The 26,374-nt window shown below is 38.8% G+C and overlaps 1 protein-coding gene and 1 non-coding gene across 2 annotated transcripts; both read right to left on the minus strand.

Annotated features, from left to right (window-relative positions):
• Positions 1 to 2,929: 2,929 nt before the first annotated feature.
• On the minus strand, positions 2,930 to 3,037 carry LOC125344901. The gene has a single exon (XR_007209670.1). It is a non-coding gene; the product is annotated as a U6 spliceosomal RNA (small nuclear RNA).
• A 16,382-nt stretch (positions 3,038 to 19,419) lies between these two features.
• On the minus strand, positions 19,420 to 24,708 carry LOC125344900 (nuclear receptor coactivator 2-like). Its single transcript, XM_048337197.1, has 2 exons — positions 24,473 to 24,708; positions 19,420 to 19,633 (listed from the first exon to the last, which is right to left on the minus strand). Exons 1-2 carry the CDS (start codon positions 24,556 to 24,558, stop codon positions 19,435 to 19,437), a joined length of 285 nt encoding a protein of 94 aa, XP_048193154.1. The 5' UTR covers positions 24,559 to 24,708; the 3' UTR covers positions 19,420 to 19,434.
• Between the last annotated feature and the right edge of the window lie 1,666 nt (positions 24,709 to 26,374).

The raw sequence follows: 26,374 nt of genomic DNA on the forward strand, positions 1-26,374 counted from the left end.
GCTTAATAAAATAATGCATGTGAGACACTTCAAGATCTGAAGAAGGCAAGTGCTAAGTAATAATATTATTCTGTGTTTATAATTTTAAGCACCTTTATAATGACAAGACCTTATATTTCTGTGCACAAATTACAAATAAAAACCACTTTAAATAACTATCATAAAAACACAAGAAGAATCTGAAATCATTCTGGTTTTAAAAATGGAATACACAGACTCTAATGCTAAGAGAAAATGAAGAGAATCAGAGAAGTTTCTGGTAAAGGTAAAGAATATTACATGTCTTTGTGATAAAATATAAATTAAACTTGTAATTTTACTGTAATTATTAAGGTACTGGTATTAGTGAATTAAATTGAGTAACACTTCTGTTTTGTTTTGCTATTTTTTTGGTGCTAGTTCTGGGGCTTGAACTCAGGGCCTGGGTGCTGTCCCTGAACTTTTGTGTTCAAGGGTAGCACTCTACTATTACTGCAGTTCTGGAGACAAGAGTCTCACGGACTTTTCTGCCTTGGCTGGTTTTGAACTGTGATTCTCAGATTTCAGTCTCCTAAGTATCTAGGATTACAGATGTGAGCCACCAGCATCTGGCAACTTATATGGTTTTTAACCAATAAACTTATATTTTAGGTCAAGTCAGTGAAACGAATATGTTTCTCCAGTTGTGAACATCAGTCTTAAGTAACATGACTAAAAATACAAATACTTTGCTGTAGGTGTTTTCTTCCTCTTTCTAAATATTATAGTAAGTCTGCTTTTTTTTTTTAAAAAAAAAAGGGGGGGAGGGGCAATAATATCTGTCTCAGATAAGCAATACCTGACATTTTCCCTCGGATTAAGTCCAGCCAGGGTATATGATGCACGAAGTCCACGTCAGTTGGGTGTATCCAACAGAGCAGGCTGGGCTGAAATGTTAACACTGAGCTCTAAAGTGTCACTATCTCTACTGGGTAGCAATATATTCTTCTTGGCTCAGCAAGTACCACTCCTCAAAGTAATCTCAGAATCTCAGGGATTCAAGCCTTTACCCTTGGTATTTCCCTGTATAGTCCTAATGTCACTTGCTACATCATATGGCAATAATCTAATTGGATCTTCTCTGAATTCCCGTAGGACCATCAATCCAGAAACCAGAAACTGGTTTTCTCTTCTTGCACTCTCTTTCAGTCTACTGTAAGTGCTGACTATGTAGACACAACAGGGCAGACGTGGGGAGAGTGAAGTGCTGGCCGCATTGGAGGAAAGCACAAAAGTGTCCTGCAGGTGGACTGAGATCCCTTAGGGGATCAACTCCAACAAATAAGACAAGAACTCTTTAATACTCTTTTAGAATTTCTTTTTCCAAATAGTAGTATTTTATGTTTTTGAAAGGAATCATGATGTCAGGTGGTAGGGATGCAAAAGGCTAAAAGAAAAGCTTCGCCCTTTTCTGAGTTTTAAGGCACACTGCCAGGATTAAGCCAAGAGCCGAAGTAGGATTGACAGGCTATCTTTTTAAAGGAGAAAGGACTTGTGAATGAATTGACAATTTAAAACTTGTGAGTATGAGTTGATGTGTGAACGTATTTTATTCATTTAGCTGGGAGACTCGGCTTGCTTGAAGAGTTAAGTTTAGGAAACTGCATTACCTAGATGCTGAATGAATACAGACTCTAATTATTTGAGATTTTCACTGAGAATACTTTTATCAGAATATGAATCAGCAAGGCTAATTCTTACCTTAAAATAAATTTCCATCAACACACCAGGAACCATACAGGAACCACTTCAGGATGCTAACAGTGCCTAATTAGTTCTCTGAGGTATTTAGCACAAATGAATTTGAAAATAAAAAGGTGATGGCTAATGATCTTCTAAATAATTCTCTAAGAATAAGCCAGATTGTCAATGAAGTTAGATTTATAAATCTCAAAAATTCAGGCTGAGAACATATTTTACAGGAATAATAAAATTTGTTAACTTTTCAAAGTTAAACCTAGTCAAGTGGTGGGCTTTAAAACAGAAAGGTGTGCCACCATTTAACTACAGAGTGTCTATACAATGTAAGTTATAGGATCTTTTCTTTCTAAGAAAAGTGTGAGTCTCTAATTTAGAAGCAAAACTAAAACCTATCGGAGCATAGATCTTCTCACTTGCTTATCCTAATACTGAAATTGGGAACTCAATTTAAAACTTTACTCCCTGCAAATGCAGAATTTAAAAGAGTACATAGAAGTTAGTTAACTGGGGGGAAAAGAAATTACCTAAGGGGCTCTTCAGAGGAATACAGAAGTGAAGCAATATGGAGAATTACCACTATCATTTACTTCTTACAAGAAAGTAAAAGAGAGGGGCTGGGGATATAGCCTAGTGGCAAGAGTGCCTGCCTCGGATACACGAGGCCCTAGGTTCGATTCCCCAGCACCACATATACAGAAAACGGCCAGAAGCGGCGCTGTGGCTCAAGTGGCAGAGTGCTAGCCTTGAGCGGGAAGAAGCCAGGGACAATGCTCAGGCCCTGAGTCCAAGGCCCAGGACTGGCCAAAAAAAAAAAAAAAAAAGTAAAAGAGAGGGAGTGACTATTCAGTATGATTATACTGTAAAAGTGCAAAAAGTAGGTAGGGTATCTAAAGGAATTATTTAGGAGAAGATACTTTGGTGGTACAAAAAGTAAAGCAAGTAGATCTACTAAAAAGAAAACTAATAATGAAACTGGTAGGTATATGACACTGGCCCAAGAACATTTGGCACTTGTAAGTCTTTACAAATGCTGACATTAAATGTTTTCAGCTTAGTGATTAACAACTTCCATGACCCTGCACTACAGGGGTCACTTTATGAAAAAAAGTTCAATTAATTTATGTATTTTTAAAAACATGGAATATGTTTATGGAGTCCTGCAGGTGAAGAATCGGTAGTGTGTGTGTGTGTGTGTGTGTGTGTGTAAATTTTCATGTGTGTGCTAGTATTGGGGTTTGCGTGTCATCCTTGCGCAGTGGCCATGCTAATCTTCTCTGTATCATTACAATTTTAGTATACATGCTGCAGAAGTGAGCACTTGGTCTTGGAGTTTGAACTCAGGACCTTATATCCTCCATAGGCTTTTTGTGCTCAAGGCTGATGATCTACCACTTGAGCCAAAGCTCCAATTTTGGCTTTTGGTTGGTACTTGACCTAAGAGTCACATGGACTTATCTTGCTGGGCTGGCTTTGGTCCACATTCCTCAGATCTCAGCCTTCTGAGTATTAGCTAGTATTACAGATATGAGCCACTGGCTTCGTCAGTGAGTATATTCTTAGAATCCTAAGAGACTACATATTGTAGACAAGTATGAGAGATAAAAACTGCTATGGCTTTGAAACTATTAGGATATCGATTCAAAGCTCCAAGGTCTGCCTGTGAGTCAGAAAGTGAATATTCACTTCAGTCCTGAAGGACATGCCTCAAACTGAACAGGTGCCTCCTCCACAGTCCTAGTACCTGCTTACAATATCCTCTGGCAAAGGAGCTCCTCCGAAAATAAACTTTTTGGGGGGAGGGGGCAGCAGGGGGGAGGAGGAGAGTAGGTTTGCCACTCCTGGGGCTTGAACTCAGGGCCTGGGTACTGTCCTAGCACTTCTTTTTGCTTAAGGCTAGTATCCTACCACTTGAGCCACAGCTCCACTTCCAGTTTTTTGGGTAGTTTATTGGAGATAAAGAGTCTCATAGACTTTTGAACCACGATTCTCAGATCTTGTTCTCCTGAGTAGCTAGGATTAGAGGTGTGAGCCACCAACACCTAGCTAACAAATGTTTTTCTTCAAGTGATCTCAGACCTACTACTACTATGTGGGCTTTGTCTCTATGAACAGACCCTAAAGAAGAGGGAGAGAAGCAGAGATGGAGGAAGAAAAACAGACAGCAGACAGACATGCACACATGCTGTACATGTGAGATAAAGCCTTTGTAAGAACTAGAGGGGACCCAATCATCTTCAGTGAGATAAAAAGAGAAAAACTGAAGTTGAAATAGAGAGTTGACCAAGACTGAACTTCACTTATATTTCAAAGAACACCTAGAACACAATTTCTTATGAATTTAAAAAACTTCCTGAAAAGGTGTGATTTTTGCTATTTTACTTGTTAGTAGCAGTGACAATCCTTACACAATTTCAAGAGTTGAACATTTACTGTGGATCATGGGTACACAAAAACCTGAATTTTGAAAAGATCCAGGAGAAATAGAGGGATGGTTAGATGAAGACAGTGGAAGGGGAAGAAGCAAGTGAACTATGAGGAAGAAAGGTAAAGGTAGTCTAGAGTCTATTAAAATTTTTGTTCTAGCCTAAGCCACAGTAACCCAATTTCAAGCAAGCTCACACTGTTGGGTCTGCACATCCCTACACCTGCACGCTTGCACTTCTGGAATGCTGCTCTTGCCCTAAAAGTCTTGACTGGTCTTGCATGGCAAGCGCAGGCCTGAACAGTCAAAACAGATCTCTCCAGAAATTGTGCAGTTGTGTCCATTGAGAAGCCTCTATAACACTGGACATGTAATAAACATCAGGTCAGTGGATTCTACCTTTTGAAGCAGGGCTCTTTTGTTACATCAATGAAATAGAGGCTCATAGGATACTACCCAGACTTGAAGTAAGGAAAGTTTGTAGTACCTTTAGTAATGCTTCTAAAATAATTGTTACTTTATCTCCCTAACATCTACATATTTGAAACATAGCTGTATACATCCCACTCTAGTTAGAAACATTACTGGTATTAATAGGCTTATGGAACTGGCCTGGGAATCCATACACACTCATACAAACACAGCTTTTGACAGAAAATACTATCTATTAGAAACAATTAACTTATTTAGAAATATTAAGCAAGAATGATTTTAAGGATGAAAACTGAGTTTGTTTCTTAAGAAAGAAAGACAGAAAAAAGGAAAATGGGCTCAACAAATTCAATCACACATGAGATTTACTTTCATCTAAAACAAAAATACTTATTTTTCTTACCTTTGACAATTTCACCAATACTATTTCATAAAATGTACACTGTATTTTCTTGAACTGAATGAAATGGAAGAGATTACCAATTGAACATGGTTTATCAAAAGAAAATGATTCCTAAGAAGGTAAATTTAATTTAGGGGTGGTTTAGAATAATGTCAATTATGAAAGGTTTTACTTTTCTTTCCTCTCTCCCTATCATATATAACAAAATTAATATAACATCTGAAGGCTTATAAAATGACACTGTTCATGTGGCTGTCTAATGCAGGCAGGCTTAAATAATAAATCACATCAAAAAGCACTAAGAAATCAGAAGAAACTGACTCCCCCCACAAATGACACAGAACTCTGTATTACCCACCAGCTAGCATTAACTGGGAGTGAAAGGCCATCTCAGTGATAAATGTATGGGAAGGAACACTATGTCAATATTGGCCCTATTTATTTCACGTTTCATTTCCTCCACAAGACAAAGTGTCTTGCTTCCAAAATGGACAGGCCCACCAGGACTCTAAGTCTATTATAGGTGATCTATTTTTTCTTTTTGAGGAACAAGAGTTTGAACTCGAGACATCCCGCTTACTTGCTTTGCTTGCTTCACTGGCACTATATCACTTAATTTACACTTCCAATTTTACTCTTCGCTAATTGAAGATGGTATTTTCTGCCTGGGATGGTTTTGAAACCTCAATCCTCTTGGCTCTCAGCCTTATGACTAGCTAGGATTGTATGTCTCAGCCCTGTGTGCTTGGCACAGATGACCCAATTTGTGTATTAGAAGAGGAGAATCCAAGTCCACTTTACCTAAACAACGTTTCTTTCATAGTCAATGTATTTTTTTTTATTAAATGAGACCATGTTATATTGGCCACTTCTCATGTAAGAAATGACAAAAGGAGGCTCGTGGGAAAAGATACAAGTTCAGATAGCTATGAATATTTAAAAGTTTAAATACTTGAAATCTCATAAATCCATTTTCTGGGTGGAAGTTTACATTTCCACAGTTCCCATTTGGAATACAAGCTAAAAATATATTTCAGAGTCTTACATAGTCCAAGACTCTTGGCCCCCAGATCTCCTCCTTTACTTTAAGACACATTATGCAATGAATATGGAGGTAGTCACAGTAATTGTCAGCAAAGTCTGCTGCGTCCTCAATATATTTCCTGAAAAGAGAGAATATGCTTTCTTGTCACAAGCAGAACCATTGTGCATCTAGAGGTTATGTTGCATCATGGAGATGGACAGATTAAAATGATGAGGAAACAGAACATGCACTCTTTTTTTTTTTTTTTTTGGCCAGTCCTGGGCCTTGGACTCAGGGCCTGAGCACAGACTGTCCCTGGCTTCTTCCCGCTCAAGGCTAGCACTCTGCCACTTGAGCCACAGCGCCGCTTCTGGCCGTTTTCTGTATATGTGGTGCTGGGGAATCGAACCCAGGGCCTCGTGTATTCGAGGCAGGCACTCTTGCCACTAGGCCATATCCCCAGCCCTGAGAACATGCACTCTTGATGAAAAAAAATTTCCATTCACACTTAACAGGATATGAATCAAATGTTTTCAAACAAATCTGTTACCCAACTTTTTGGCTAATTACTGAGATGTCTTTCGGTTTATATAACAACTTTGTATTTTCTTGGATTTTTTACATCACCATCATCATCATCATCATCATCATCATCATCATCACTTTTTTTTCTTTGCCTGACCAGAAAAACTGACTTGCCATGAAAGTGTGTGTGTATCCTTCTGAAGTAGGGATTAGCAAGAAATATTCTTCAGTTATTTTAAGTAACAGTCAATACCATTTACACAATTCATTTATAACAACTTCTTACAAAAGGCAGGAAAAAGAAAAAAAAACAGCATGAGTAAACAGTTGAGACTTACTCGAAACTTCTTCCCTAAGTAACCCAGCATGAAGCTAGGCAGAAATCTGAATGTGAATTCTAGTGCTCTTCCTCAGTTGTGTAACTTTGGGTAAGTCTAGACCGAAACTTTTGGTGCTACTGCAAAATGGAGATAAATAAAAATACCCTACAGGGGAATCACAAGGATGAAAGGAGATGATGGATTTACTCAGCAAAACCAGAACAAAGTAAGCAAAACAAAGGTTACACACTCTGTACTATGTTCAAATACATAGATTTATGCTACAGTATAAAGATAGACCTATATTTTATAGCATTGATAACTACACAATTAGAGGAGCGGTGATGGCATCTATATTATAGTGAGATCCTATCTTAAAAAGTGTTTGTATGAAACAAGAATCAGCAGTAAACACTGGAGCACTGAGGCAGTAAAGTTTCTTCTCTTTAGATAGCAATCTGAAATACTTATAAAGAAATGCTTCCTGACTGAAATTTAGGTTCTCTATCTAAACAGTCTACAGTCGAGGTACTTACAAAGGTCAATAAGGCTTCTTGGAGTAAGCTCCATTCTTAGCTTAGAGGTGATTGTTTCTTCCTGATATTTATATGTATCTTAGATCTAACTGGTCATATAACATCACTGTTATCTCCTCATTGCCATAGACATCTCAACTCACCTGCTCCATAGTCTGGGATCTTCTGCCTAAGAGCTGCCTCCCCATATTCCTCTCCCATCCCAAACATACTTTGGTCACATCCATGTCAAATGATAGCCACTTGTGGCTTAGAGGACACCATTGTATCACTTAATTTCTTTCTGAGACTACAGGAAAACATGAAAGCTCTGAATGCAGAGCAACAGTATTGAGAAGTTACAAACAGCATACATCAGTAACCTTTCCCTTTGAAAGGTACTCATCAGAAATCATAGGCACTTGGTTAGATATTCACTGAAGTGTACAAGGCACAGGAACCCAGGCTAGAGACAGTTACCCCAGAGGTGCCATCTGCTATCGTGCCTGCTCAGTCTCTAGGGCCCCATGGTCCCATGGCTCTCGACCTTAGTCATGATAAAATACTTAACAAAACCACATGGAGCCTGAAATCATGGTCACCATCTCTCCCTTCAATAATACATGTTAAAACTACCTCTACAGTCACAGAGTGACTACTACAACTCTTGATTTTGAGCACACTGCTTTTGGAAAAACACTTTCTCTCATAATAAACCAAAGCAAAGTGGAAGACACAACCATCATTCTCAGAAGCAGGGGACAAAACAGTGTAAAAAAAAAAAAAAGTCCCAGCTACAATGTGAATTCTACACCCACTGGCCTCAAAGTCTCAATCTTTTAAAAAAATGTTTGGTGCTGTTCATGGGGCTTGAACTCAGGGCTAGAATACTAACCCTGAGCTTTTTTGCTCAGGTCTAATGCTCTACCACTTGAGACACAGCTCCACTTGTGACTTTTTGGTGGCAACCTACTATTGTTATCGTGTATGAGTTTCCCTAACCAACAAAACTCAGGAAGTAATATCAATCTTAAAAGAATATCCTAATTAGAATGCAGTGCGAACAAGGCAGGGAGAGAGAAGATGGCAAAAAAGTACGTACCAATATCATTATATGACGTATTTTTAGTATTGATGAAGAAAAAATAAATCAGTTGTGGCCTTAGATACAATTCTTTTTATTTTTGGGGGGGGTCAGTAGTGGGGCTTGAACTCTGAGCCTGGGTGCTTTAGCGCTCTACCACTTGAGCCACAGCACTACTTCCAGTGGTTAATTGGAGATAAGAGTCTCACAGACTTTCCTGCTTGGGCTGGCTTTGAGCCTTGATCCTCAGATCTCATGAGTAGCTAGGATTACAGGCATGAGCCACCAGTGCAGATACAATTCTTATATGGTGCATTGTAATATATTCTTTGCACTTAAAAAGGTTTTATTGCCTTACTTCCTCGGTTAACCTAATTTGCCTGCCTCTATCTATCTATCTATCTATCTATCTATCTATCTATCATCTATCTATCTATCTGCCTATAGATCATAGCAATACTTATTTGCTACCTACTTCCCTTCTTCCCTCTCTCCTTTCTTATCTCTCTTCTTCCTTTCTGGTACCACTTGAGCTATAATCTTCAACCATTTTTGCTTTAGTTATTTTTCAAATAGAATTTTGTGCTTTTTGTTCTGGAATTACAAAGTTGAACTGCTACATATAGTTTCTTGAAATAGGGTCTTGCTAGCTTTTTTGCCTGGGCTAGCCTTAAATTGTGACTTTCCTATTTCTACTTCACAAGTATCTGGAATTACAGGCATGAGCCACCATGCCCTGCTTTAATTATTTCTTTCATTTTTGTTTTATAGATTCAAATATAAGCTCTATCACTTATTAAATGTAGGTGCAGGCCCATCTGGATAACCTCAAGCCTCTGCTTGGGGTAAGTTCTGCAATTAGAGAGAAGGCTGTATATATGCTGAGCTAATTCAAAAGGGTCTTCTATAATCTCTTAGTTTTTCTGAGGCCTGTGGCAGACAAACGGCCTTGAGTGAGAGACATGGCTTTACTTATGTTCTGAGACCTAGGGCACATAGAAACCTTATGGCACATGAATCCTGATATAACTGTGACTATAAGTGTGAATTTCTCAAACATTCATCATGTTCAAGAAGGATAATTATGGAATGGCTATTAGTTATTCCCACATGACATCATGGTATTTAGGAGAGATTGACCTAGGAGTTAACCAATGATGCTTCAAAGCTCCTATCTCACCCCTTCTGCCTTCCCATTTATTCTATTCATATCTTGTTGACTTCAGAAAGAATCTTTGCTGCTTTAAACAACTTCTCTAACTCTTTTTGGCTATTTTATTTAAAGACTAATTCTATCCTATAAGAAAAAGAAAAGAACATACATATGAATAAGCTATGGTTCCTCCATTACAGCTGGGATTATAGTAGACAGTACTTTGATGGTGTTGTTTTCAGTTTAGACTTTATTGCAAGCCAAATAAAGTGCCTTTTAAATAAAAATCTATCAGTGGTCCATGAGCTATGCAGCTGTAGGTTAAAGAGTCATTAAGAATTGAGGACTGCCTAGAAGTAAGATGGCTGGACAGACAAGAGACAGATCCTAAACATGTAAGGATCAGGGGGTAAAGCCCTTAGATGCCACACCAAGTATTTTACTTTATCTCATAGATACTTCAAGTTCTAGAAACAAGAATTAGATATCGAATATACTTTTAGGAAGCAAATGCTGGTAGTAGTTAGAGGAGATATGAGCTACAGTCGGGGAAGGAATCTCAGAATAAGAGTGTCAAGAACAAAAACGAGGACAGGCTTGAGTATCATAGAAACTAGTGTCGAAGGAATTGAGGTGACTGGCTGAGTGTGCAGAAGGGGTATGAGAGAAGGTGAATACATCTATGATTGAGATTTCCAGCCTAGCTTAGTGCAGAACAGGCAAACAATACATACATGATGGAGACAAGCCTGAGACTGAGCCTGGAAAAAGAACAAATCATTCTTTTTAGGAGATAGAGGAGAAAGTGTGTTCCGTGTGAGACAACAATACACTAAGATGTCTATGAGTTGCCTCTGTGGAGATGTCCAAGAGGGATCTGGAAATTGGAATGGACAGTTACACCTCAAGAGGGCCTGGGCAGTGAACCTTGGTGAAGGCCCTTGCTTGAGTGAGTGTGTGTGTGTGTGTGTGTGTGCATGCACATGTGTGCAAAAGCTCAAGGAGAGAGACTTAAAATTGGCAGACTTGAGACAGATTTGAGTACAGACTTGAGAGCTGAAGGTAGAAATAACTCTAAGAAAGGAATTTAGTTGGGTTAGATAAGAAAAGGTGGTGAACAGTGTGTGGCAAACAGGTGGAAAAAGCAGCAGTGCCTGGAAAAGGGATGGTCAACAGAGGAAAAGCTAGCAAAGAAGTTACCAGACAAACAGGAGCAAGAGCTGCCAGACATTGTCAACAGGAAGCTGAGTTCCCAGGCATTGGTCACTGATGCCAAGGGGAGGCACACGCATGCAGTGAAACCAAGAGGAGGCACGTGTGTGTTCGTGTGTGTGTGTGTGTGTGTGTGTGTGTGTGTGTATACATGTACCAGTCCTGGACTTGAACTCAGGGCCTAAATGTTGTTCCTGAGCTTTTTCTTACAAGCTAGTATTCTATCACTTGAGTCACTTGAGCAACAGCTCCACTTTGGGCTTTTTGCTTAAGTGAGATAAGAGGCTTATGGACTTGAGTTCTTAAGCAGGCAATGTGTCAACAACTTAATTTTGTAAGGAATTCAGCAATAAAAAGAACAAGAAAGGAAAAGATACACAGAGGAGAAAACAAAATCTCTGATCTATCTTGGTCCAAACATCTCCTGACCCTCTCCTCAGTTAGAAGGTTACTCACATCCACTGAGAGCCTATGAAGCAAGGATTCTTTGCAAGAAGATTCTCCTATATATAATATCTATTTATATCTACAGATACCAGTTTTTTTTTTGGGTTTTTTTTTTTTTTTTTTTTTTTTTTGGCCAGTCCTGGGCCTTGGACTCAGGGCCTGAGCACTGTCCCTGGCTTCTTCCCGCTCAAGGCTAGCACTCCGCCACTTGAGCCACAGCGCTGCTTCTGGCCGTTTTCTGTATATGTGGTGTTGGGGAATCGAACCTAGGGCCTCGTGTATCCGAGGCAGGCACTCTTGCCACTAGGCTATATCCCCAGCCCCTACAGATACCAGTTTTGATATCTACATAATATATATAAAATATTTATTTATTTCTTCATAGCACACATGTACCACCGTTTATATATACAGCAAGTATTACTAGAACTCGTTGTTAGGCCTCTGGCTTATGTTTTTATTTCTATCTTGAAAGGTCAGAGGACACCGTCTGTGTCACTGAAGTAATTTAGCCATGACATCCTCTAGATATAAATTTTGCACTGTAATTTCTTTATCCATGCCCAGTCTTTCCTAATACTAAACTCTGGGTTCAAGACAGAGGCTACCATACCTCCTGTGGGCTGCTGTATCTTTTTTTTTTTTTTTGGCCAGTCGTGGGCCTTGGACTCAGGGCCTGAGCACTGTCCCTGGCTTCTTCCCGCTCAAGGCTAGCACTCTGCCACTTGAGCCACAGCGCCGCTTCTGGCCGTTTTCTGTATATGTGGTGCTGGGGAATCGAACCTAGGGCCTCGTGTATCCGAGGCAGGCACTCTTGCCACTAGGCTATATCCCCAGCCCCTGGGCTGCTGTATCTTGATATTCACATAAAGGAGTACCTCACTTAAGCATTTTAAGACCAACAATATGTATGTAATTCAGCCTCACTTCTACTAAGTCAGGTAACACAATTGCTATATAGTGCTATATAATAGCACAAGCGCTGTAACACAGATGAATCGTGAGGACTTTGTGCTAAATGAAACAAGCCTGCCACAGAATAATGAGCACTGCATTACTTCACTTCCATGGAACACCAAGAACAGTAAACTCACTGAAGATGAACAGTGGTGACAGCTGCAGAACAATGTGAATGTACTTGACCTGCCCCGGAGCCATGCATTTCACCATGGTCCATTTTATGCTGTGCATACTTACCACAATAAAAAAGGGTCAAATTAAAATCAATTATCTGGCTAATGTTAATCGGTATCTAGAGTCTTTGATCAATAAATATTAACTACCACCCACTACCTTAGAAATCTGTAACTTTCTCAGAAAACCTATAAAAAATACCATTCATGACCTGTTTGCTGATAAGAGCAATTCAGGAGTAATACACCATCCAACAATTGGGGTATTAGTCTAAAATTGCAAAGGTCAACTTTTAGTGGACTTTTGTATGCATGGCAAAGCACAAATTGTAAAAGTGTACATTTTCTACTATAAAGCTGAGGTGAAGAAGCTGTTTTCCTAGAATTCTAACTAAAACACCCAAGGGTACAGAGAGAAAGGAACATTAAAAAATGTGCCCATACATTACTATCAGGGATGCCTCAAAGATGAACAAAAGTGAACACTTTCTAGGCAAAAATGCATGAACTAAAACACTTCAGAGTAACACTTCACAGTCATAGGAGGAAAAAAGGATTGAGATGGACACAACTTCCTTTCACCCATTGGCAACTAGAGATAAACTATCATTGTGGGCTATGAAGACCATACTTAAGGTACCTCCCTTCCCTGGGATCTGCATAAAGAAGTCTAATGTAGTAGAAAGGTAGAGGGGTGTGAAAACTGGCTGAAATGAAGTACAGGTCTAGAAGTGAGATCTTAGTGACAATCATTTCAAATAGACTTAGTTCCTATATCTCAGAACTTTCAGGGTGCATACCATCACTGTTTCTAGAACTGAACTTACCTTTTTTCCTCGTTGTTTTAATTATACACTAATATTAGACTCTACAGGTTTAATATTCTAGCACTTGACTACAGTAAGAATTCTACTGCAATGTGGTAGTAGAGCCTTATTTTTCCCCAAATGTCTTGGAAAACATATCTATCACCATTAACCATTAGGAAATTACAAGTCAAAACCACATGAGGTAGCACCTTAGACCCATCAGGATGCTCACTAGCAAACACACAGATCACTCTGTACACTGTCTGATTCCACTAAAATGAGGTATCTAAAGTCATAAAACTCCTATAAATAGAACATAAATGCTAAGAGCTGGTTGGGTGGGAGGACAATAGCAGAGGGTACTAAGTTTCAGTCATGCAAGATGAAAAAGTACTAGAAACTGCTTACAATAATGTGGGTAGTTGACAGTACTGTCTTCAGGTACAGCTATAAATTGTAATGAGAGTAAATTTATGGTTTGGGCTTTTCACATCCCATCCTTATTCACCAAACTGGAAAAAAAAAGTTTCTTTGGAAGGATCAATTAAAGTAGCATGTAGAATAAATTTCTACTGTATAAGCCATCTAAGTCGGAAAATTTACTTGGGTCTAAAGTTGTAAAGCCACATTTCACTCCCCTTTGTTTCGCCAGTACAATAAGTTGGAAAATAAAACTGCTCTCAACAATTCCTTTTGAAAAGCAAACAGTATTGAGAAAACTTTTGTGCTTTTTTGAGGCAGGGTCTTCCTATATAGCCCAGTTTGACCTCAAACTTATAATCCTCCTGGTCCCAGCTTCCCAAGTGCTTTCTTTCATTATAGGTTTATACTACCTTACTCAGCACTTTGTTAAGTATAATAAGGCTCAGGTAAGAAACATTTTTATAGGTTTGGAGGGCAATTCCCTTTCTGTGTACATATTACACAATTATTTAAATTTGAATTATAAAGCAGTAGTCAACCTGAACATTTGGTTTAGTTCACATCTACATATGGCCCTGGAAGTCCAGGTGGGCTTTTCCCACTAATCTGTCTGCACATATTTCATGCACTAGTATTGGTCACACAAAGAAAAATGGTGAGAAAAAAGTATGGTGAAAAGCAAGTCAAGATGCAGTATTATTCACTTAAAACAGAATTCCAATCATAATTATCACATATCATACATATCAATAAAACATGGAAACATTTTAAAAAAGCAAACAGAAGCCAAAACACTTATGAAGACAATGAATGACAATCAAAAGACTATATAATGGAATTTGAACCCTTATACCATTTTTTCCCCTGGAACTAGGGCTGGAATTCAGGAGCCCCACTGTCTCTCTGCAATTATTTTATTAGTTATGCACATATATATATATATATATATATATATATATATATATATATGTACCTCCAACGGCTAGTATCATTCAATAAACTCCAAACACCTCACATTCCTACTAGAAGGCATGGAATCCAGGGACCTCAGGAGGTGACCTAAAGGTAGTCGACAAAAGGTGGTTAAATATCTTGGTGCATGTCACCTTCTTCAAATCCCACAGCTCTTTACCATACTTTTTACATTCTCCTATCTGTCTCAGCCCTAATACTTCAATATATCTTATTTTGTAGCTAACAAGTCTGACATTGCACACTGTATGCCACTGAGCACTCCTGTGTCTTGCTTAGGCTCCTTTACATGCATTCTTGGAATGCATTGCTCTACCTCCAGCTTGGAAGCAGGTAGGATAAAACTGAAGTTGGCAATTAAAATTTAAACTATATGGAGTACGTAAGAAACTTTTCAGACTAAGCTTATACAGTAGAGATTTGTTGTACATACAACTACTTCGATTGGTCCTGTCAAGACAACTCGGGCGGGGGGGCAGGGCACGGGGAGGGGAAGGAACAGTTCTGGGGCTTGAATTCAGGGCCTGGGTGCTGTCCCCGAGTTTTTTTTGTTCAAGGCTAGGGTTCCACTACTTTGATCCACAGTGCCACCTCTGGTTTTCTAGTGGTTAAGTAAAGATAGGAATCTCACAGACTTTCCTGCCTGGGCTAGCTTCAAAGTGAGATCCTCACATTTCAGCCTCCTGAGTAGCTATGATTACAGACACGAGCCACAGGTGCCTGGTAAGAAAACTTTGAACTAACTTTTTTTTTGGCCAGTCCTGGGGCTTGAACTCAAGACCTGGGCACTGTCCCTTAGCTTTTTTTTTTGCTCAAGGCTAGCATTTTACCACTTAAGCCACTTCTGGCTTTTTCTGTATATCTTTCCACTGTTGCTGATACTGATTAATAAAAAATATTTCACAAACCAGATAGGTGCCAGTGGCTCCTATCTGAAGTCCTAGTTATTTAGGAGCCTGAAATTTGAGGATCTTTGTGCTAAGCCAGATTGGGCAGGAAAGTTTGTGATTAGCCACCAGAAAACTAGAGGTAGAGCTATGGCTCAAGTAGTAGAGTACTAAGCTTGAGCAAAAGAGATGAGAGTATAAGAACTTGAGTTCAAGCCCAGTATCACAAAAAAATTACAAAAAAAGTTTGAAATCAATTCTATATTAACTGATAAATAAATCCTGTACTTAATTAAGTACATGGCACCAAAGTAACCTTAAATTAGGTAACAAAAGGTTTCAAATAACAAAATTCATATTTTTTTAAGAAAAAAAGTGTGGCTATTATGAGGTAACTTTAAACAAGGTAGTAGAAATATACCAATTTTTAAATCTCTTCTAAATACTTCAGTCATTTTATGCTTTATTTTTGTAAGAGCTTAGGAATCACCTATGTTTTCTACAGAAATGTTTAAGTTTCCAGCTACAGAAAATGAAATTGGAATATAGAAATCCAAAATTAAATCATTTGCATTTCTTACTTTTTATAATTCTGTGGAAAAGAAGCAATGTTGGCTTCCCTAATTAAGAAAAAGAGTATTTGATATCTAAGACTACTGTTTGTAAGTTATAAAATACACAAATTCCAAATAGTTATCATGATCATATCAAATAATGAAACCAATAATAAAGCATAATTCATATGTAGACTTACACATAATGGGCATGTTCACTGAAATTCTCAAATTAATTTTATTCAGGCTGACAGGTGAGATCAAGTTTGAGTAATAGTAAAAGGATATAAGTTAGATTTTAGTTGCTTTTCCAGTTCTTATGTAAACCAGTGTAGTTTCTCTGAAGCAAATAAAAGGACTTACTACTTAGACAAGTTTTCCTAAACTCTCAAATTAGTTTTGGTCAAGTTGATAAGTGAAGCTGAAATATGACGTTTAGAATAACAGTAGAACGATGAAAGTTGGATTTTATTTATTATTTAGGCTGATTGGTAGCAGAAGTGTTGGAGGGGTTGTGCATTGAGGCAGAATGGCTTAGCCTGACTTTACATGTTGCTCTAGAACATACTGACAGAGAACTCAAACAGGCCCAACCAGAGAACCAGTGGAGAGTGATATACAGTCTGCACAGTTCTCTGGCCCTAGAAAACATTTAATTCTTTAAGTGACCCTGGAGAAAAGATAATCACACTTGAGCCTTTTTACCTTCATTTTCCATATGAAGGAAGAAGTCACTATCAGAAGATATTAGCACAGAAGAAAGAGAAAAGCCACCTTTCTGCTAAACGTGAGAAAGACAGTCATCAGCAAATGAACATTATTGTAATTGGTACATGCTGAGTGTTTGACACAGCTCATAGTTTCCTTAGCAGCCATATGATCTACGTGTGGTAACTGCTCAGTACAATCTGAGGACACTGTCTCACAGAGATGAAATAATTTGCTGAGGTTCCAAAAGTTAAATGGCAACATGACACATTTCTAGACTTTCTAGTGTGGTTTTGCTCTTTTTCTTTTTCTTTCTTTTTTTTTTTTTTTAATTTTTGGCCAGTCCTGGGCCTTGGACTCAGGGCCTGAGCACTGTCCCTGGCTTCTTCCCGCTCAAGGCTAGCACTCTGCCACTTGAGCCACAGCGCCACTTCTGGCCATTTTCTGTATATGTGGTGCTGGGGAATCGAACCTAGGGCCTCGTGTATCCGAGGCAGGTACTCTTGCCACTAGGCTATATCCCCAGCCCGGGTTTGCTCTTTTAAACAAACAAAAACAGTGTGTTAAACAAGGAAGATTCCTGAAACACTAGTTTAGTTGAGAGGTTAAAAGCATATCTGTAGTTTTCATTTTTATTTGATATTTGCTTCCTTTTTCAAATTAGGCTGCTTTTCAAATTTGTAGGCATATTACTGAAAGAATACGGTGTGACAGGGTGTTTATTATTGCTGCTTCTTGGGTGGCTGCAGTATGTACCTTATGATTAACACTACAGGAGTTTAGGCATGGCACAGGTCCAGCGTGACACATCTTAACCTGTTTTATGGTTTGAATGGGAAATTTCCGAGGTTTTGTAAAACCCTAAAAACCAGTATAAGACTTTCACAGTGGTTAAAAATACATGTATGATTATGTTAAGACATCAAAGACAAAAACATTTTTCCTAAGAGTTCGAGGAATATTATTTCATCCATTCATTTACACCCTAAATGAATAAAGGCACAAAATTAAAACAGAGCTTTGGTAAGCGGAAAAAGAGAAAAATGAGGAAGGGAAACGAAGATAGGTACTAAGGGAAGAAACCTACAATACTGATGGAGTTAACTTTGATAAACTAGGAAAGAAAGACTTTTTTCAGAGTAGAATACTATTAGAAATTGTCCTGTGTATGCTATATACATGTGAGATTGTTTTTATTTTTATTATCTTTATAGTACAAAAAGTTGCTTTTCAACAAAGCAGTTTATGACAATATATCTTGGTCAATATCACCCCTTCCTTCTTGATGTATGTTTTTATTTTTGGCTAGTCATGGGGTTTGAACTCAGGGCCTGGGCACTGTAACTGAGCTTCTTTTGTTCAAGGATAGCACTCTGCCACTTGAGCCACAGCATCACTTCTGGCTTTTTCTGTTTATGTGCTCGTGAGGAATCGAACCTAGGGCTTCATGCATGCTATGCAAGCACTCTACCACTAAGCTACATTCCCACACCAATACGCCGGGGGCTTATTAAGACAGAGCTAGGGGCTGGGGATATAGCCTAGTGGCAAGAGTGCCTGCCTCGGATACACGAGGCCCTAGGTTCGATTCCCCAGCACCACATATACAGAAAACGGCCAGAAGCGGCGCTGTGGCTCAAGTGGCAGAGTGCTAGCCTTGAGCGGGAAGAAGCCAGGGACGGTGCTCGGGCCCTGAGTCCAAGGCCCAGGACTGGCCAAAAAAAAAAAAAAAAAAAAAAAAAAGACAGAGCTATATTTGTGAAACTCTTCTACATGGAACTTGAGTTCAAAGGCATATGTATGAAAATGAAAAATGCTATGATGATAATATGCTAATAGATAACATTTTATAACTAATAGCACAATTGGAGGCTCACATATCTATAAAGACAAAGACCTATTTTTAAAGCCTACCTGTTTGAATATTATAGATATATAAAGGCAATTAAGAAACATGAACATCAGGAGGATGTACTGGAAAACAGGAGCAATCACTATCTCTCTGGCCCTGAAGGAGATTTGTATATGAATACTTCAGAGCCTGAATTCTCCCTGAACGCCAAACACAGTTAATACGTGCCCAATAAAGATTGACTTTTGGCACCACAAGACAAATGTGTTTTTATAAATATTACTTTCTCTCTTTTTTTTCTGCAGGCAAAAATATCAAAGAAGAGAAGCACAAAATGATTTTAGAAAAAAAGAAAACCACAGCTGTCATGTTTCCTAGTGATTATAGTCTTTCAAAGTCCTGTCATTCAGGATATGTAATTCTAATCCAGTGGCAAGACCAGTAGAGTCTCAGACGTAATCAAATATGCTGACTAGCTGAAACTAGAGGTGCTTCACTTCCTCACTTCTGGCTTACATCTCCACCTACCTCTTACTTGTGAATTATGATAGGCACTTGCTGTGTAAGCTTTGAAAAGTTTAAGTAAGGGGATAAGAATGAGTGGGCTACTAGCTGAGTTTAGCAGATGAAAAGTTACATCATCCCAATTTACTTTGGTCCCGTCTTTTGGGAATGGCTGAATTTTATATAAAGCCTATTTATAAACCACTGCAAGTGAGACTTGCATTCATCTTGCACTGTGACATCATTTCCTCATCAATAATGTAAACCTAAGAAATGGATTAAAGAGACTCTGAAGGACCTTTTCATACATGGAAAAAGAGAAAACAACTCAACTCTTCAGTATATGAATTCAGTCCTCTTACCTTGTTCTTTGATCTGGCGAATTTGCTTCACAGTTTCTTTTAAGATTGCACATTTGTCAGGTTTGAAGTTAAAGTTGTCTATATCATTAAAATTTGCAAAAATCAGCTCTGCGAGTTCCTCAATATACTTATTTTCCTGTTCACGATTACGTTTCTCAGTATTTCTTTTGGGGCTAAAAAGAAAAAAATACATTTTTATAATGTACTTGAAAATGAGCTATTATAAAAATATATATATATAATAAAAAAATTTTGTGCCAGTCCTAGGGCTTGAACTTGGGCCTTGGGTTGCTGTTCCTGAACTTTTTTTTGCTCAGGGCTAGCATTCTACCAAGTAAGCCACAGTTCTACTTCCAGCTTTTTGGTGGTTAACTGGAGATTAGAATCTCATGGACTTTCCTGCCTGGACTGGCTTTGAACTTTGATCCTCAGATCTCAGCTTCCTGAGTAGCTAGAATTATAGGCATGAGCCACCAGCAACTGGCTGATAATTTTAATACAGACACAGCAAACAAAAATTACCTACAGAAACACAGGAATACTTTGGCTGGGGGAAGGGAGGTTGTCCAAAGTATTGCATGCTCTTTAAAACCTAAACTTGCCAGGTGCCAGTGGTTCATGCCTGTATTCCTAGCTACTTTGAGGCGCTGAGATTTGAGGATAATGGTTCCAAGTAAGCCAAGGCAGTAAAGTCTCTGAGACATTTATCTCCAATATATTACTCCCCCCCCCCCGATCTCCCCGCAAAAAAAAAAAAAAAAAAAGCCAGAAGTAGAGTTGTGGCTCAAGTGGTTGAGCACTACCCTTGAGCAGAAGCAGCTCAGGGAAAGTACCCAGGCTCTGAGTTCGAGTTCCAAGACTGGCAAAACAAAAACAAAAAAACCAGCGAAACACTCACCAAAAAAACCCCTTAAATTTATACTACCTCATAATTATATATTTATAACTTATGTGATTAAATAATCCATGTATCTAATGTCTCCCTCTGGACTGCCAAATTCAATGACAAGGATCTGGTTGATTATGGTCACTACTATGCTTACTTGATACAGTTTTACCCAAGTAAGAACTGGATTTATTATTATACAAATAAAGAATATTTTTAAAAGGGAATGGAGGTGACATTCATTTTATTATTTATTTATCTATGCCTTTTCTGGGGCTTGAAGGAACTCAGGGATTTTTATTCTTATTTGGCTTGTGTGTCAACTACTCCAGCTCTACCACTGAGCCAAGCCTCGAGTCTGACATATTTGCTAGTTTCCTGGAGACAGAGTATCAAGACTTTGCTGTCTGGGTTGGCTTTGAGCTGCAATTCTCAGACCTGTTTTCTGAGTAGCTAGGATTATAAGTATGAGCCACCGACACCCAGCTAGGAAGGTTACATCTGTAAAAGTTTTGCTTAAGATTAGTAAAAAAGAATATCATTATTCCTAGTTAAAAAATTGCAGTGATTTTTTTTGTAAAACACTGAGATAATAAAGAGAAATCTTTAACATTTTATAGGCTTTTTTAGAATGATAGCAATAAAATCCTGCAGCCTCCATAGATAATGCAAAAAGTTACAAAAGGAACAAAAGTGAAATTGACCCAGCATATTTGTTAATTGTCCAAGCTGAATGACATGTGAAACACAAAGTAAAGTTTTACAAAGTCCGTGGAGAAGGAAAATATCAAAATTGGCAAAATCTACTTATTTGAATTTAATAAAATAGCAAACTAAGATATTAACTGTACAATTGTTTTGCCAAGTACAGTGAAAGACCCACTAAATTACATTCAAAACACCAAGAGAGTTGTTTACAAAAACAGAAGCTTCTTGCATTTTTAGTTACTTTTTCCAGTTCTGGGGCTTGAACTCAGGGTCTAGGCACTATCCCTGAGCGTTTGTGCTCAAAGCTAGCACTCTATCACTATAGCCACAGCTCCACTTCTGTCCTTTTGGTGTTTAATTGGAGATAAGAGTATCACAGACTGGGCTGACTTTGAACCACAATCCTCTTAGCCTCCTCAGTAGCTAAGATTACAGGTGTGACCCTGTAGTACCCAGTTGCTTCTTGTATTTTTAAATGTAATTGTATATGTTAATTAAAATTTTTAGCAACTCATAATATATATATATATTTTAAATTTTATTTTGTTGTAAAGGTGATGTAGAGAGGGGTTACAGTTACATACGTAAGGTAATGAGTACATTTCTTGTTGAACAGTTACCCACTCCATTTTTCTCCCACTTTCTCCCCCCTTCCACCTGCAACTAGTAAAGTTCATTTCCAACTGAGTCTATTGTGAGAATCACTGTTGCATTGGTTCACCCTACATTCTCGTTGCACCATTTTGTTATCATAATATATTTCTTTTCTTTTTTTTGTCTTTTCTTTTTTTTTGGTACTGGGGATTGAACCCAGGACGTTGTACTTGCTAGGCAAGCACTTTGCCGCTGAGCTACATCCCAGCCCAATCATAATATATTTCTATAGAGAAAAATATCAGTTTTCTTTTTTTTCCTTTCTCTTGGTCTGTCCTGGGGCTTGAACTCAGATCTTGGATGGTGTCCCTGTGCTTTTTTGCTCAAGGCTAGTGCTCTACCACTTTGAGCCACAGCACTACTTCCGGTTTTCTAGTGGTTAATTGGAGATAAGTCTCATAGACTTTCCTACCCAGGCTGGCTGTGAACCATGATCCTCAGATCTTAGCCACCTGAGTAGCCAGGATTACAGGCATGAACCATCTGCACCCGGCTCAATTTTCATAAAGTAACAAACTAAAGATATAAATAGATAATATAATCTCTACATCTGTAGAGATTCTCACCTAGTGAGAATTGTTTACTTTACTAAGTACAGTGAAAGGAAGGGGGTAGTTGAAAGACTTGGAAGAACCCAGGTCCAATTCTGTCTGTTTTCTTCTAAAGGTGAGGAAAAAAAGAAAAAGAAAAAAAAGAGTCTGGAATCCTGGCCTTTGCCCATTTTCCTTCTCTTCTCCTAATGTATTCCTTAGCTTTCTTCCCTTCACAGAGTGTCTTTATGCTTTTTTGCTAGCCACTAGATAGACATTTCTCTTTTTTCTCTCAGTCCCGGGGCTTGAATTCAGGGCCTGACACTGTCCCTGAGCTTTTTCTGTCATGGCTAGCTTACCACTGGAGCCACAGCTCTGCTTCTGACTTTTTAATGGTTAACTGGAGGTAAGAGTCTCACAGATTTTCCTGCCAAGGCTGGCTCTGAACCTTGATCCTCAGATATCAGCCTCCTGAGTAGTTAGGATTACAGGCATGAGCTACCAGCACTTGGCTATTTTTATTTAACTCTGTGTGTGTGTGTGCACGCACGTGCGTGTGTGTGCGTGCGTGCAGTCCTGGGACTTGACCTCATGGCCTGGGCACTGTTCTTGAGCTTTTGTGCTCAAGGCAAGTGTTCTACCACTTGAGCCACAATTCTACTTCTGGCTTTTTTGGTAGTTAATTGGAGAAATGAGTCTCTTAAGACTTTCCTGCCCAAGATGTCTTTGAACCATGATCCTCCTATTTCAGCCTTCTGAGTATCTAGGGTTATAGGTACATAGACAACATTTTGCATTTTGCATATATCATAGGAAAAGTCCTAGAAGGGAAAATGCTAGGATAAAACAGGATATTGCTAGTGTTGATGGCTTATGCTAGCTACTCAGGAGCCTGAGATCTGAGGATTGTGGTTCAAAATCAGGGTGGGCAGGAAAGTCGGTGAGACTTATCTTCTATTAATCACTGACAGGTCCTAATTTCACGCCCCAGCACAAAACAAACAAACAAAACAGAAAAATAAAAACAAACAAAACACTATAAACGCATACATGCACACACACTTTTTTGTTTTTTGCCAGTCCTGGGGCTTGGACTCAGGGTCTGAGCACCGTCCTTGGCTTCTTTTGACTCAAGGCTAGCACTCTACCACTTGAGCCACAGTGCCACTTCTGGCGTTTTCTGTTTATGTGATGCTCAGGAATCGAACCCAGGGCTTCATAAATGTTAGGCAAGCACTCTACCACTAAGCCACGTTCCCAGCCTATGCATATATAATTCTCATAAAGCCAAACTGGCCTGCATGGAGAGTCTAACAATTCTCACTATCACCCATACTTGCTTAAATTTTTTTTTGCACTGAAGACCCATCATCTGTTCCCAGGAAAATCAAACAACACAGCATAAAATGTAGCAAATCATTTTACTACAGGATTTCTTATAATATTCTGTGACCTAAGAGGAAAAAATGAAGATTATAAAACAAGTGAACTGATTATACGCATGGCATCAAAAGTATATGGTTTTACAGGGCACTGGTGGCTCACTCCTGTAATCCTAGCTACTCAGAAGGCTAGACTTAAGGATCACAGTTAAAAGCCAACCTGAGCAAGAAAGTCTATGAGATTCTTATATCCAATTAACCACCAGAAAACTCAAAGTGTAGCTATGGCTCAAAATGATAGAGCACTAATCTTGAGCCAAAGAGCTCGGGCCCAGGCCCTGAGTCAAGCCCCATGATTGACGCAAAAAAAAAGTATATGGTTTTCAGTCAGGAACCAATTGCTTTTGCCTATAACCCTAGCTACTCAGGAGGCTGAGATATATGAATCAAAATTTGGAGCCAGTCTGGGAAGGAAAGTCTGTTAAGACTCTTATGTCCAAAAAGCCACCAAGAAAAAAAACCCACCCAAAACCAAAACCATAAAGCTGTGGCTCAAGTAGCGAAACACTCAAGCAAAAGAATCACAGGGACAGTGTTCAGGTCCTGAGTTCCTGTCCCATGATCAGCACACACAAAAGAAGTATATGGCTTTCCTTTGAGTGTAAAGAAAAATAAAATCTCTGATTAGTATATTTAAAATTTAAGCTATTGCTACTGCATATTTACAAGTTTAGTTGTTAAGGAGAAAAACTATACATGGGATGTGAATCAGGAGTAAAGTAAATGCTCAAATAACAAACACAGAAAAAAATTTAGCAGATAATACTGATTTTTTTTTCAAATGACTCTAACCTGGGTCCAAGCTGATCAGGACATTCCTTTCGCTTCCTTGTCTCTGACCTGGATGGGTCAGAGGTATTTTCTCCCATCCCACTCATCTTGAATACATATCAGCAACTATAAAAGAAAACAAGGAAAAAGAAAGAGTAAAAGAGCTATTGATAAAGTATCTCACCATTCTGTCAACAAAAAACTTTGACTTTCATCAGAAATTTGACAACAGTAACAAAGCAATTAACACATTGTTCTGCTATATGTTCCTGTATAATTTGTACTTACAAAGTTGTCTTTCATTTTCTTTAACCTTGCCTAAAAGGCTAAGCAAATGGAAAGATTAATAACATTTATGAAACAAAAAGACTCTTTAGAAAGGAGCTGAATTACAAAAGCACCATGAGCTGCTCTCTGCCAGACTGGGCCTAGGCAGCAGCCTCCAGTTTCAGGGGTGTTGTTGTACTATGTGGAAAGGATGGGTGTTGTAAGGGGCTCCTCCCAGTCTCTGTTTTGGGTTTGCCAATGTAATGTCTGTGCTGTTCACCTAGGGAAGAGGCAATGCTATAATTCTAAATTGAAGGGTTCTAAATTTAGTTAGTAGATCTGACACCCATATGTTGTCCCAGATCCCTGTGCAAGGACTCTTAAGTAGCACTCTTCGAAACGGAGGCTCTCCCTGCCTCCCTTAGGAGGCTCACATGACTGGATCTTCTTCCCTTTCTCCCCTCCTCCTTCTTCCCTTCCCATTGTGCCGGTGCTGGGGTTTAAACTCAAGGCCTTGATGCCATCCCTGAGCTTTTGTGCTCAAGACTAGCATTCTACCACTTGACCACAGCTCTACTTCTGGCTTAATTTGGCACCTAAGAATCTCATGGACTTTCTTGACCAGGCTACCTTTGAACCACGATCCTTGGATCACAACCTCATGAGTAGCTAGAATTACAGGCCCAATTTCCCTTCTGGACTTCTGGTAGCTAATTGGAGATGAGTCTCATGACCTTTATTGCCCAGGCTGACTTCAAGCTAGGTCCTCATAGCTCGGCCTCCTGAGTAGCTAAGATTACAGGTATAAGCCTCAGGTATCTGGTTCCTTGGCTCCCTCTTCATAGCAGTTAGAATCCTTCCCTGAACAATGCATCATAGTTTTTTCTTTTGTCACATTCCATCATGCCCACCTGCCCCCTTCCCCCAATCCCTCAGTTGCTTCTAGATGCCATCACCAAAGGTCTTTGATGCACTAAAAAACTCAGGGGAACAACTGATTATGAGTGAGAAGAATCATTACAGATCTATACTGCTGAATAAGGACAAAACAATCAGTGTACTCACATTGGTCACCACTATTAGAAATGAAATACTATTTTAGGTATGAAAGAACACGAGAAAACTAGAGTTTGAATTGAATTAAAAATATTTTAGTTCTAAAAGAATTAAACAACAAGACTAACAAAGATTTTGAGGAAAATGTAAAAGACTGTTACTTCTGGTACGTAATAACTGCTTAGCAAAAGGGAAAAATATGAAGCCTCAAAAGTTAAGGCAATATTTAAAAGTATTCCTTAGATATCCAATTCTAGGCCATTTCCCCTTCATTATGTCCTCCAGCCTTCTAAATAATAATCTCTGCCCTTCCGTACTTTTTGTGGAGGCTTTTCTAGGTTAGAAAAAGAGATAAGTTCAAGTCAGTGAAAGACCAAGAATTTAAGAAAAACACCAGACAGCAATAGTTTCATCAAGAGCAAGGAAAAGGAGCAGGTGGACTAAATTAGAAAACAGTACCCAAGACCAATTGCACTACCACATACCAAACTGCCCGACCAATTCTTGAGTATATTCTGCAACACTCAGTCTTCACTACGGTTGCTTCTTCTGGCTACTGTTAGGAGCTAAGGGGCCAGCAGAACCAACTGTTCTTAACGT

This window comes from Perognathus longimembris, unplaced genomic scaffold, assembly GCF_023159225.1.
Source record: "Perognathus longimembris pacificus isolate PPM17 unplaced genomic scaffold, ASM2315922v1 HiC_scaffold_4584, whole genome shotgun sequence".
Lineage (NCBI taxonomy): Eukaryota > Metazoa > Chordata > Mammalia > Rodentia > Heteromyidae > Perognathus > Perognathus longimembris.